At 40.5% G+C, this 14274-nt stretch overlaps 1 protein-coding gene across 1 annotated transcript; it reads left to right on the top strand.

Annotated features, from left to right (window-relative positions):
* Nucleotides 1-4: 4 nt before the first annotated feature.
* On the top strand, nt 5-5264 carry RMI1 (RecQ mediated genome instability 1). Its single transcript, XM_084225448.1, has 2 exons — nt 5-118; nt 2529-5264. Exon 2 carries the CDS (start codon nt 2551-2553, stop codon nt 4438-4440), a length of 1890 nt encoding a protein of 629 aa, XP_084081574.1. The 5' UTR covers nt 5-118; nt 2529-2550; the 3' UTR covers nt 4441-5264.
* Nucleotides 5265-14274: the final 9010 nt, after the last annotated feature.

Below are 14274 nucleotides of genomic sequence, written 5' to 3' on the forward strand. Positions count from 1 at the left end.
CCATTGGCTGGTGGGTGCTCGCGGCGGTTTTGGGGAGCGCGGGCTCGGGCGCTGCCCGGTCCCTCAGGCCGGCGGGAGCCGGGGCCGCCCCGCTGCCACCGCTCGCTCGCTCGCCCTGGTGAGTTGGAGCTCTCGGTCCCTCTGAGGGGCTGCGAGCTGCGGCCTGTCCTCATTCAGGTCTTCATCCTCCCCCCGCCTCTGCTTCCTTTCCGTCCCTCAGGCTTTTCACCTCCTCTGTTGAAAGCTGGTGCTTTACTTGGGCTAGCTAGGTTGTGTCTTCCGAACTGTTGATCTTTCGGGGAGAGCTTGGAGGCAGGATGTTCTTTTTTTCACTCTGAAGGCTATAATGCCAAAATACCCCAATAAACACAGAAGAACCCACACCTGGTGTTTCTTAAATATACTTAGTGTAGGTTTTGTTTTCGTTGTGCCCTGTAAAGAGATTGAGTTATTCGGTCGCCCTTTCTAAGGGATTGAACATGACCCATGCACAGTTAGGTAACCTGGTGTCTTCAGTGTTTGTAGTACTGAGATGGATGCAGGAGTTGAAGGCACCATTAGCAGGTGTGCTAGCGATACCGGATTGGGAGGTGCTGCTGACTTTCTCAATGGAGAAGAGCCTTGAAGAAGGATCTGAAATAGATTGGAGCACTGGATAATTGTCAGTGGCATTAAATTAAACAAGAACAAATCCAGATTCTGGGATGCAGTAAATCTGGGCACAGGTATAAGCCGGGAGAGGAGTGTGTGTGGAGCAGCCCTGCCAAAGGGATCTGGGGGTGCTGGCTGGCAGCAGCTCGGGGTGAGCCAGCAGCGTGTGCCCGCGCAGCCAGGAGGGCAGACCCCATCCCGGGGTGCAGCAGACACAGCAGCGCCAGCTGGGATTGGGATCATCCTGCTGGATTCAGCCCTGGTGCGGCCTCACCCTGAGTCCTGTCTGCAGCGCTGGGCCCCACACTCTGAGGAGGGTGGGAAGAAGGTCTGGAATGGTCCAGAGGAGGACAGCAGAGCTGGTGGAAGGGCTGGAAGGCACATCCTGTGAGGAGTGGCTGAGGGCTCTGGGTTTGTCTGGTTTGGAGAGAAGGAGGCTCAGGGGGGACCTCATTGCTCTGTGCAGCTCCCTGAGGAGGGAACCTGGAGAGAGAGTGCTGGTGTGTTCCTGGCATCCAGCAACAGGAGATGTGGGAATAGTGTAAAGCTGTATCAGGGAAGGTTCAGTCTTGACAATAGGAATCATTTCTTTACCAGGGACAATAAAGCTGGTGAAAGGCCTAGAGAATAAGTGGTGTTAGGAGTGGTTGAGGGAGCAGTGGTGGAGAAAAGGACACTCAGGGGAGACATTATTGCTCCCCACAATCTACTTGAAAGGAAATTGTTGTAAGGTGGGGGTCAGTTGCTGAAACAGACCTCAAGGTGTACCAAGGGAATTCAGGTTGGACGTCAGGAATTTTTCACAAAGGGTGAAAGGGTGTTTAAGCAATGAACAGGCTGCCCAGGGAGATAATGGAGTCACCATCCCTGAAATTGTTCAAGAAGTGATTGGACATGGCACTTAGTGTCATGATCTAGTTGGCAGGGTGGTGGTGTTCAGTCAGAGGTTGGACTCAATGGTTGGACTCTTGGAAGTCTTTTCCAATCTGAATGGTTCTAGTTCTGAGAGCACGATCAAACAGTGAAGGCTTCCTGTAGAGGTGGCTGATGCCCTAAACCTATTAGTTTTTAAGACACATCCGGGCAATATCCTTAGTAACATGCTTTTACTTTTGGTCAGCACTGAATTTGTCAGGTGGTTGGACTAAATGATCATTCAGAATCGCTTCCAACTAAAATACTTCTGTTCTACTCGGTTTGTGCAGAACTACTTCCTAAACCAACGAGCAGTTAATTAGCCACTGATATCCTTGAAATGATAGCTGCCAAGACTTGGTACTGTTGCAGCCAAGTCCTGCACTGGGTCTTTGGATAACAATGTTTCAAAGCCAGCTTTCTGTTGTCATGTGCAAAGTTTTTAGTCGTGGACTGAAAGTCACTCCTCTGATATAGGTGTTGATAGCCCTCAGCTTGGTTGTATAGATCCTCTTTTGTTCTTAACTGTGCTAGTGAAGTGAGAGAGTAGCATCTCAGGTCAATTTCTAAAGTAAACTGTGTTAACAGAAAGAAAACCATAGAAAAAGAGGAAATATATTCTAAAACCTACTGCTCTTATGGTTTTGGTTTTTTTGTCCATTCACATTCAATCTATAAGAAAAGAGTTTCAGTTATATGTTTCTTGTTTAATCATCAGAAAAGAAGTGTGGTTGCTTGTATAAGTCTCCATACTTTTCTTATATTTTGCACATAACTTTTATGATGATAATTGCACATACCTTTTCTGCTGATTGAAATGTTTAATGTTGGAAATGCCTGTGAATTTCATTGTCTGTAGAACTGTTTTCAATTTAAGTTTTTTATACAATATAAGCATGAAACTTGTAATAATTTCAGTTTTTGTCAGAAGATTAAATATGTCTTTTTTAATTCCATTTTAGGGAATTCAGTCTCTTACTATAAATGAAAATGTCTACATCTAGCATTGTAGCAAGAGTGGAAACCTGGCTTTCATCCACATGGCATGTTAAAGTCCCTTTAACATGGCTGGAAGCATGTATTAATTGGATCCAGGAAGAAAATAGTGGTAGTACTTTAAGTCAAGCTCAGATTAACAAGCAGGTATTTGAGCAATGGCTTCTGACCGATCTGAGAGACTTGGAATATCCCATTTTGCCTAACTGCATCTTAGATACTCCCAAGGGAGAGTTATCAGGCTGCTTCTCCATACAGATTGATTCACTGGTGGATGTTAGCCAGCCAGCGTATTCTCAGTTGCAGAAGCTAAGAGGGAAAAGCACTGTAAATGAAGAAGTGACAGCCAGTACTCAGACATTTCAGAAGCCTTGGGAAGCAAAGCCTACTCGAATGCTGATGCTACAATTAACAGATGGCATACATCAAATTCAGGGCATGGAGTATCAACCAGTGCCCGTTCTCTGCAGTAACCTTCCTCCTGGAACAAAAATCACTGTGCAGGGCAATATTGCATATCGTCTTGGAGTTCTTCTGCTCAAACCAGAAAATGTGAAACTGTTGGGTGGTGAAGTTGATGCTCTTCTTGAGGATTATTGTCAGGAAAGGGTTCTTGCTAGGTTAATTGGAGAAGCTGAAAACCCTAATTCTGTTGGACAAGCTGGACATGAACAGATTTTTTCAAGGCCTGTGGATGAGTTAGAGCAAACTCTTGGCCCTTCAGATGAAGAGCTTTTAGCCAGCCTTGATGAAAATAATGAATTTACTTTAAACAACCAAACATCTTTAGAAAGTGGATACTGTAGCAGAAGCAACAATTTTAATACAGCCTCAGATTCACTGACTGTACACAATGGAAATGTTTTGCTACAGAAATCTGGAAGTCCTTTGCCTCACTCAAATGAACAAGTTGCACCTCCCATAGAATACGCTGATGGCTTTTTAAATGATTTTCCTTCAGAAGATGACTTTCTTCTGGAAGAAGAGATGCAAAGAGAAATGGAAGAAGTGCCACCAGAGGAGATGAACAGAACCATGGGTTTAATTACTGGCAGACTTCCACATACATCTAGAAGCTCCTGCAATTCATCTTTAAATGGGACTGGTGAAGAAGACAATGTGAATGAAAGAGATAAGCCCAGGGAAGCTATCAGCAAGGAAAAGAACGTGAGAAGAACAATGTTTGATGAAGATGAAAATAGCATTAGTAACTTTTTGCCACACAAGGGCTTACCTCAGACCTGCAGTTCATCAGCTTTCTCTTTGGAAACTCCTCCTGAAGAGGGGCAGAATTATACAGACCTAGATGAGAGCAGATGTAAACACCAACACACTTCTGACAGCAGGGTATTAAATGATGATCCGGTATTTTCCTTAAAAATGGATCCAGAACGAGATCAGCAAAGACATGATTCACAGATCTTTCCTTGCAAGGCAGTAGAGGCACATTTAGATTTAGATTCTCCCCCTTTCACATATATTTCCCTCCTCCTTGCAAAAAAACCAGAAACTGTTACAATTCTGAAAGTTAAATGTTTTATTGTCACTCTCACTGGAAACCTCACAAAAAGCAATGGGTCCTGGGGTATAAAGGCAAAAATTTCTGATGGCTCTGCTTATCTTGAAGTAGATTTTGCTGATGATATTCTAACAAGTTTCATTGGCTTTTCAGTGCCTGAAATTAATAAGCTGAAAAAGGATCCTGCTTTACGTCCAAAACTTAAGGATGGTTTAGAGAAATGTCAAAAACAGCTGATAGATCTTTGTTGTTTGATGACTATTGAGTTCAATCCATTTCAGTCTAAAGCTACTGTATTAATTCTCCAGGATACTGATGATAGGCATTTAGAACAATTGAAGAAACGTTTGAATAAATAACATGTGCAAACTTGCAGACTATTAGATTTGGAAATTATTATTATTATTATTATATTACTATTAGATTAGGAAATGTTTAAGTCAGATTTCCCTTGAAGAACTCTTGAAAGGTAAAGTTCAAGTTAAGTGGTGTGCCTTTTATCAGGAATTATAATGTAGAAGTGAGACGAGGAGATGACTCATTGGAGCAAAACTGGGCAGATTGTTTCTTATGGTGACAATATTGGAATAAGATTTCAAATATTTGTGTCTTGACTTTTTCATTCTGCAAAATCCTGCATGTTCTAGACTGGTAATCCTCAGTATCAGAATTTATCAGGAAATGAAATGAACAAACCATCTTGTTATTTTACTTTTTTTAGGTACTTACCCAAGTTTTAAAAGAAGGGTGCAGGAGACTCTCAGTTTTTTCTTGGAGAAAATCAGTTGAATAAATTTAAATTATATACAGTCTCTTTTGTCTATGCTAATCTGAAGACTCAAATCTATTTTCACTGTGCAAGAGCCTAAAGTATAGAGAAATGAAAGATTGTCTTCTAAATATTCAGGTGTGAGGAAAAAAATCCAATCCTATGCAAAAAGGAGATTTAAAATATTTTTACAGATAACTTAAAAGAAAGCCAAGTGTTTTAAAGTGTTTATTAGCAGAAAATTATCATAACATATGGGGATTCTATTTTTTTGTCATGTTAATGTTAGTCATTGCTAGTAGTTTTGAAACCAGAGGCAACTCATTCACTAACTCTTATAGTTACTTGACCAACCTTTACAGAGCAGTCAAATATTTTTGCTGCACACATGTTGTATAGTTTACTTATTGCTGGTGTTAATTTTGATTGATTTTTTAAAAATTCTGCTTCTAAAATAATATAATAAAGTTTTCATTTAAATTTTGGTGGATGCTGCTTAGTCACTTTGAAAGAAAAATAAATATTTCGTTGAGTGTATAGAGTAGAAGAAATTATTTGATTAAGTCTTTTGTTCTTTTTGCTTCTTCTCATTCTTTACCCTTCATTTGTTTTTGGTTTGTTTTGGTTTGGGTTTTTTGTTTGTTTGTTTTTTCCTTTATTTAATTGGTTTGAGTTGGGTTCTTTCCCTGTAGATTCAAAAGAATACATATTCTGGCAGGAATAGGGGAACCAGTGACAGGAGCATTCTGTCCAGTGTCGGTAGTGTTTGCAAAGAATGTAAAATTGGTGGCTGGCAGAGTGGTTTCTTTTTAATTGGCCTGTCATTATATTTTTTCAGAGCCTTTTCTTTCTCTCAACAATGTCTGTTAGGCCATAGAGATTTGCTGTGACAGATTGTCAGTATAGCCTTACTGCTCAATCCCAAATTGAGAACCATGCATGAAGACTCCAAGGAAAACTAGAGGTAATTTGCCAAGTAAGAAGGAAGGTGAAGCATGGGACATCTTGGGTGTTTTTATGCTTGAGGTGTAAGGGGGTTTAGGCTTTTTTTATAAACACAAACGTCCCTGTGTCCTTTTCTTTCCTTGCCCCTCCCACTGTGAAGAGAACCTGAGGAAATTGTAACCTCATGAGCCACCTCTGGATTTATTTTCTGAGTGTTTTGGGAGGAGTACATTGTTTTGAACTGTAACAGCAAAAGCTTTTGCCTGTCTGGAACCTATATTACTGGGTCTTGAGTTACAGTTTCAGAAAAAATTGCTTGTTAGTAGGAAACTGACCAAGTTTCATTTCATGTAAGCCTTGTAGAAGTTAATAGAGCTGACTGTAAACCTTCAGTGCTGTTTTATGGATATATTTCTCCCATAATGAGTTAGGAAACTTCCTTTGAAGTTTTTGGTTTAGCATGTAAGAGGTGTTAGCATGAAGTCTTTAGACTTCAAATGGCACAAATAATTCACAGATTTTATTCTGCTTGTGCAAAGCAAGAGTCATGTTATTCAAATTGCAAAATCAAATTAAGTGTTGTGTTAGATGATGAAGTCCCAACTGCCCCTCTTTTTTTGCATTTGTGTTAATATTTAGCCATCTTGGCTACAATAATTGCGTGTACCTACTGTTCTCTTCCTCCCTCCCTCAGCTTCCCACCTTAAAGGCAATGTTACTTGTCTGACATTTTTTTCTCCCCTACCCCCATTGTCCTTGTCTTCATTTTCAACATATGGTCTCTGGAAAGCCACTGTCATGCCTGTGGTCCAGTGCAAGCAAGAAGATCTCAATAAAGCTGTTTACAGCAAAACTGTTTTGCAGATATTTCAGTGTGATTTTCTGGTGAATAAGGCTTCCAGATCTGTGTTCAAGCTTTTAGAGTTAATGAGAAATATGGCATAGTTTTTCCAACAAGAAAAGGAATTAGTTATATTGAGAGAGCATACTTATTTAAGAGCTGATGTCAAACAGAAAATGGTTTGTGTGGCTATGCATAGCAGTCATTGGTTCTTGCCTTATCCAATTTGTTTGCTCTCAGAATCAGCTTTTCTCTTAACATTCATAATGATTTGGTGCTGTGTGTATGCCTGGTGTGCATATATTGCCTCACTGTACCTGGCAGTGGTGTGTCAGAGCCCTTCAGATAACCACTGTTCTAACCGGCTGAATTCGCAACACAGATTGCCACCCCAGCAGAGGTATGGCCTCATTTCTCTAGAGTGCAACAGCACTCCTGCAGCAGCTGCTGAAGGCATTTGTCATGGCAGCTGCTCTCACAAGTTACATGTAGCCTTCTGGCAGAAGGCAGCCTTGGCACTTCCTGTCGTCTCTTGTCTACAGTATGTCACCAGCTAACTACTTGTTATCTTTGTTTCAGGTGCTAAGTAGACTTCTGCACTTGCAGGGTATCTGATTGCAGTTTCAGGTTATGTGTTCTTCAAGAATGCTTTCCTTTTAATGGTGAAAATAAGCTCCTTTTTTGGTGAAAAAAACCCATTCACAGGTCACAGTGAAAACTTTCAATTAATTCAGTGTCAGTATATTAAACTTACAATATTCTCACATGGGGACATGGATGTTACCCCGTTAACAATGAAAGTCAGTTCTTGCCTTATGGTTATTCAAGAAAATGAAACTAATGAATGTGCTATGGCAGTGCCAGGTACCTGCATCAGAATGTCCTTTAAAAGTTCTGTCACTAAGGGAAACTAGTAGAAAACAGAAGGCTTTCAGAAACTTTGCTGTGCCCTAGTTCTTTCAAAGGTATTCACTCAAACTGTGGAATGAGGCCATGACTGGTACAAGAAATATGGCAGGTTTTCAAATAGAGTAGGCTGGAAAAAAACAGCTTGAGAACTAGTCCAATCCTACTGGATATTAGTTTGGCCACAAATATGCATGTCACTATAACCCAGCAACCTCCTTCTTGTTTAATGCAGGCAGTGCGCTCAGGAACCAACAGCTAGATGAGATAATGTAATTTCAAAGTATGAGTGGAGAATGTTAAGGGGTTTCCTAGAAGATATTCTGGACTGATCAGTAATGCAAGTTCACAGTAGAAGAATTATATATTTCAGGTCATATCAAAAGCAGAAATTTTCATGGTAATGGAACATGATTAGGTGGAACCGTAAACATAACATTTGGTTCTAAAGACCTATTTCTTGATGTCTCACTGTAATAATATCAGACATTCCTGTTTTGAATAAAAAGGTAACAACTTTAAGTTTTTTGCTGTAGGGAGGAAAGAATGATTTACAGTATGATGTTTCTGAATTATCTGGTGGCAAGGAAAATTAAATTGTATTTATCTGAGAGGGAAAGGCAGAAAGGACTTTAAATGCAGGTAACACGTCTCATTTCAGATCCAATTCTCTCGTGTTATGCTCCTAGAAGGAACAGAATACCAATAGTAATAACAGCAAACAAGAGGATGAAGTTAAACTGACATTGCAACTGGTGAACTCCACAGAAGAGTTTGTAAGTTTCTTACAAATCAACAGCTCATCTAAATGTGTATGTATGACAGACTTTTGTACAGTCTGTCACTTTTACTCTTTTCCTTAAGGACTTCTTTCCTTATTTTACTGGGTTTTCTAACAGGGTGAAATTGCAGTGTGTGGCTGTTAGAATTTGTTCAGCCTCTGCTTCTTAAGGCTAAAAAAACTTGGCTCTCTCATCCTTTCCAGGAAATGGCATGTGCTCCATCTCCCTGACCACCTTGGCAGTGTCTGCTGGTCACCTGCTTCACTGTCAGCAGTATTCTTGTGCTAGAGAATGCTAAATAGGACACAACACTCCACATGCAGCCTCACAAGTGATGAAAGCAAAAGGCAGCTTGCTCTCTGAGACCTGCTTGCTCTCTGAAAATGCAGGGTCGCACAGTTGACTTCTGTTAAGCTGCAGACAGGTGCACACAGCTCTTACTCTAAAGCTCCCTAAACAGCTCTTTCCCAACCCATACTGTTGCATGGAGTTATTTCTGCAAGGATGAAGAAATTTTGCATAAGTCTTTGTTGAATTTATATTTCTGCAAGTCCACGTATCCAACCTGTGTTGTACTGGTTCTCTATCTTTCATTGCTTTCTTTTCTTTTCTTGACCCTCCCTGCCATGTGTGGAAGCTTCTCTACCGCTTTCCCATTATCTACAGAATCAGACACCTCTTTCTAGAGGGAATTAGTTTGGGCAGACATGACTTAACACTGTTTCATGACTGTTTCAAAATACTGTCACCTTCATGTGCCTAGGTATAGATTCAGAGAAGATCTGCTCTAACTGCTGGGACTGAGGTCAGATTGTCAAATTAGTAATTCCCCGGATCCTCCTCCTGGAACATGGGTGTGGCACTTGCCTTTTACTACTCATCAGGTACTGCTGTAACCTTTCTAGGGTCATCGAGAATGTCCTTGTGGGACATGAGCCAGCACCCTCTCTGGTCCCATGGGGAGTTGTATGTGTTTGCAGGGTGAAGTTGTCTGTTCCTACAAAGGAGGTGGTGATACATATGATTTCAGTAAGAAAGACACTCTTACTCTAAAATACCATTTAAAACACTAGTTATCAGCGATGAGGAAAGACAGGGAAGACTCTGAGGTGGTCAAAGAGTCTGAATTCATTGTGGAGTACAACTGCTCATATAGTATTTTAGGAAGACCAATGATGTTTTACTACAATGATTGGGTTAAAAATCACATAAACAAACTTACACATTTTAAACATCTCTTGCTTGTAGAAGTCTGATGTAATTTTCTTTTTTTCGGTAAATCTGTCTGATTTGATCTTCTTGCAATTTGATTTAGTTCTCAAAGTTCTGTTTGTTCTTGCCAAGGCATCCTGTTATCAAATCTTTTATGCTAGCCGGGTCCAAAGTCCATCATTTGTCTTGTGTCCCAATATTCCAATAACTAGTTATTAAAACTAGTACTTTCAGATGAAGGCAAGGCCATGCAGGTGGTATAAGCTCTGGTAGAAGAGCTTGGTCGAGATGAGCTGCCCGCTGGCTTCCCCAACACTATGCTGCCTGAGCTTGTCCCACCACCAAGAGATTTGCGCAGCCCGATATAGCCTGAAGGCTGCGCTGGCTGTGCAGAGCACAGACCTTGCCTGCTTGGGTTAGCCATGACATGATGGGGGTCACTGAGCCCACAACAAGTTCTGGTCAGCATCACTGCATTCCCTGTCCCATTACTCGCAGTAGGTTGTAATACCTTTCTACAGATACTGTAGTGGGAAAGTTAGTAGGCTCATAGTGTGTTTTTATACTTTGTAATACTTTGAAGTAGTTTGGTTTTTGTATCTCTGTAGTTTTCCCAAATAGTTTACCCCAGACTGTACCCCCTTTACCTATGTAATTCCTCTCCCTTGATGAGATCATCCCCAAATCCCCACCCTGCCTCTCTGTCAATCACTCAGCATCCCATCCCCTCCATCTTGAAGCTTCGGTTCAAGACGTCGAGTGATTAGCCAGAGGCCGGCGGTCAGCCCCCCAAGACTTGCTTTATACGCTGTCCTAAATGTCTATCCCTTAGTACCCATCCCGTAGGGTCATCTATTGGTTGGTAAAATATTATCTACTTTTGGTTTCCACCTCTCTATAAATGTAACCCTCGGCACATCTCCCGGGGCTCTCAGCAGGAGGCCCTCTGAAGTGCAGGAGCTCCCCTGGCTCCTGAATAAAACCTTGGATTAACCCCTGCTAAGAATTGGCCCCTTTCTTCCACCGATGTCTCTGGTGTCCCTCCTGCTGCAAAGGTGACCGGCCTGGCTGCCCCCAGCACCCTCGGGGCACAGAGAGTGTCTGCCCGCAGTTGGGGTTGCTTCTCCTGTGTCTGCCAACTTGGGCCTGGCCTGGGGTTCCTGAGAGGCTCCCAGAGGGACTGAGACAAGTAGGCTTCTTGTCATCTGCTCATGGATCACCTGCTTCTTCCAGGATCTGTGTTGCCTCTGTAAGCTGTAAGTTATTTAGGCTGTAATACAAGTCACAATTAATGCTAGCTTTAAAATAGTTTTACTGTAGTGGCACTGCAGATGCTGAAGGAACATTTTTGGCTAGATGATACTACTTAAAAAGCCATGGTAATATATAACTTACTGCTTTCTGACAACTGAATACCAAAACATCTTTTACATTATTTTCATGGACAAAACTAACATTGATTTCAGCAAAGTTCAGTTAATATAAAAAAGGCAAAATGCAGGCTTTACCAATACTGTCTGAATTGGTAATACAACATTTTTTTATTACTCAGCTCAGAGGTGAGCTGAGTTGGGTGAATTGAGAGAGATATTCATAGAAGGAGTAAAAAATTAAAGGCCTTTCAGGATAAGGGTATTTCCCTGTGTACCAGGGGAGCTCTCACAGAGTCATTGTGGTAAAGAAAATTTGCCTCAATTCTGTGACTATTCAAAAAGCAGTAGGAATTCCAATGCAATTGACTGAGAGAGAGCATCTAATCTTCTGCCCCTTTATGGTAGGTGGAGATGGAGCTGAGAGACATTCCATACTTAATGCTTCTTAATAGCTAAATGAGCAACTCCCTGCAGACTGACTTAGATTTTTTTAGCTTAATTCCTTGTATAAACTTCAGAGATATCCAATACAGTAATTTACCTGGTATAGTCCACCTTGTCATGTTAAACAACTTTTTGTTTGCATACTTGGTATGTTGCAATTTTCTTCTAGGATGAAAATAGCCTTTTCTATGGGGGGGTGGGGGGACCTCTACAGAGAGACCTGGAGAGACTCAATCAATGGGCTAATGACAGCTTCATGAGGCTGAATAAGGCAAAGTGCTGTGCCCTGAACTTGGGTCACAACCACCCCATGCAGTGCTACAGGCTGGGGAAGGAGTGGCTGGTGGCAGGAGAGCTGTTCAGCAGAAGGGGACTTTGGGGTGCTGGTTGAAGCCAGCTCAATATAAGCCAACAGTGTGCCCAGGCAGCCAAGAAGTCCTATGGCATCCTGGCCTGTATCAAGAATAGTGTTGACTGCAGGACCAGGGCAGGAATTGTTCCCCTGCACTTGGCACTGGTGAGGCCATGCCTTGAATCCTGTGCTCAGTCCTGGGACTCTCACTTCTAAAAGCACTTTGAGGTGCTGGAGAGTGTCCAGAGAAAGGCAACAAGGCTCGTGAAAGGAACAGAAAATGTGTCTTACAGGGAATGGCTGAGGGATCTGGGTTTGTTTAGTCTGGAGGAGAGGAGCCTCAGGGGGAACCTCATTACCCTCCACAGCTCCCTGAAAGGAGGGTGTAGAGAGGTGGGGGCTGGTGTCCTCTACCGTGCCAGCAGTGAGAGGACGAGAGGAAAAGGCCTTAAGATGAGACAGGGGAGATCCAGATCAGATATTAGAAGGATTCTTTTTCACTGTTAGGGTGATCAGGAAATAGGTTTCCCTGGAGGTGCTCAAGAGGAGTCTGTTGCCGTTGGTGTTGGTTTAGTGATATAGGGGTTATTACAGGGGTAATGCTGGACAGTGGGACTGGATGATCTTAAAGGTTTCTTGCAACCTTGGCAATTCTATGATTATTCTATGAAAAGCAGATTATTCTTTCCGCTTAAAGGGTCAAGGATTTATTTTATTGGTGTTGATAATCACAGTCCATGAATGATCCAATGGGACCGCTAACTGCAGAAGATTAAAGTCTTTTCTCACTTTTAAAGTAATGACAGAATAACAATCTTCACAAAGCATTTTTCAAATTAAAATAATGCTAAGGTGAAAATATTGAAAGAATCTGTGATGGAAAAGATTGTGATTTGTGATAATTAAGAGGCAGTGTTGTGCTCCACTAACAGGATTTAGGAAATAAATGTAATTTTAACTTAAATATTCACAACTGATTTTCCTGCTCCTAGGACAATCTCTTGTTATATTTATAATTACAGAACAATCATAATTTAACAGATATGTACTATATATAAAATTCGGACAAGTATTATTTCTAGTATTATTACAGTATTATTAAGCAACAAATCTATCATTTGTCATAAAAAAATACAGCAGCCCCTAATGCTGCTGACTGCCTAAACATGTGTTTAGGTAATTTATCCCTTGTACCAACTGTTGGTGTAATCCCCTCATACAGTTTCTCCAAACTAGAAAGTTCCATTAAGTTGAAAGTGTAAATAAGGATCTACTTGTAACTTAAAACATTCAAATTATCTTTCATTAGATATGCTTTTATGAAAACACATCTTTTGTCTTAAACCTTTTATTTACAAAAGAGTGACTCAAATGCAAATACTGAAAAATTCGTTTGAGCTGCTGAGAATATTCTGCCAAGCTTGTGTGCAGTAAGGGCCTGTATAAATAATATAGTACTTTAAAATAAATATGGAAGAGCACTTACATATAGATTTTAATTTTTGTCTTAGAGTTCGTCAGATACAAAGGCAAGCATAAGCTGTTAAGTGCTATGGGATCCCATTGGATAGTATAGGCAAAGACAAAATAGGAGAAAAGTAGGTGTCTTACTTATGGGGCCTGTTGCTATTCATGAAAGAACATGAGGCTAATGCTCATGATATTTTTAAAATCAACATTATGTTTTATCTATGACCTTATTTTCTAATACCAGTGTTGTAAAATATGAATTATAATATTTAAATGTAAAATAAGAAAGGACAGTGTGAAATAATCCTCAATCTCTAGCCAAGTACTTTATCTGCTGTCAAATATTGGTGATGGTTGATGACTAATCAAGAGACCTAAAAGCCCTAAAAGTCTGGTTTTCTTCTATCAAGTGACACTGGTTAGGTGACTGTTCCCAAATGCATTTAAAACTTCTGATTCAGTGACCATTCTTCCATTTCTATTATTTGGAAAATAGAACTGGGAGTTAGTTTGATCTAATGATATCTCCATAATGACTTTTATAATAATCAGTACATTAGGCCCTGGGTACATGTACAAAAATAAAGCATAATTGTGAATATTGACAGCTCGGAACTGTTTCTCCATACACAAGTAGTGATTGTTAATCCCTCTACAAAGACAGAAACAAGTATGCATAACACATCATGTCTACATATTTATATGTTTTCCGTGTTTTTTAGTAGTAATTTATCTGTGTGACACAGAATCTGACATGTTTCAACTGTATGCAATGTATTGATGGGACTTTTACAAAACCATTAACTTGTAGATAGAAATTAAATACTAAGTCCTTGGTTGCTGCTTCTTTGTAGTGGGAAGCTTTCTTTATAGAAGTTTTTTTTCTCATCTGGAGATACATGAAATTATGTGCTAAGAAAAATATTTATCTTCTGATAACCTTAACAAACTGATTTAAATCCACAGTTTATGTTATTTATGAAGACTCATTATTTTGTGAATAGTTTTGATTCTAAGAATCCAGTAGTATGTCTTCAGTGTAATTTACAACTTTACATCTTCCAGAGAAATACTTTCATATTGTGTTATAACAAGCGTT

The sequence above is a fragment of the Fringilla coelebs genome, assembly GCF_963513975.1.
Source record: "Fringilla coelebs genome assembly, chromosome: Z".
NCBI classification, from domain to species: domain Eukaryota; kingdom Metazoa; phylum Chordata; class Aves; order Passeriformes; family Fringillidae; genus Fringilla; species Fringilla coelebs.

Coding starts and splice junctions, on each gene's coding strand:
- RMI1 (XM_084225448.1), top strand. CDS start 2,551: ATGAAAATGTCTACATCTAGCATTGTAGCAAGAGTGGAAACCTGGCTT.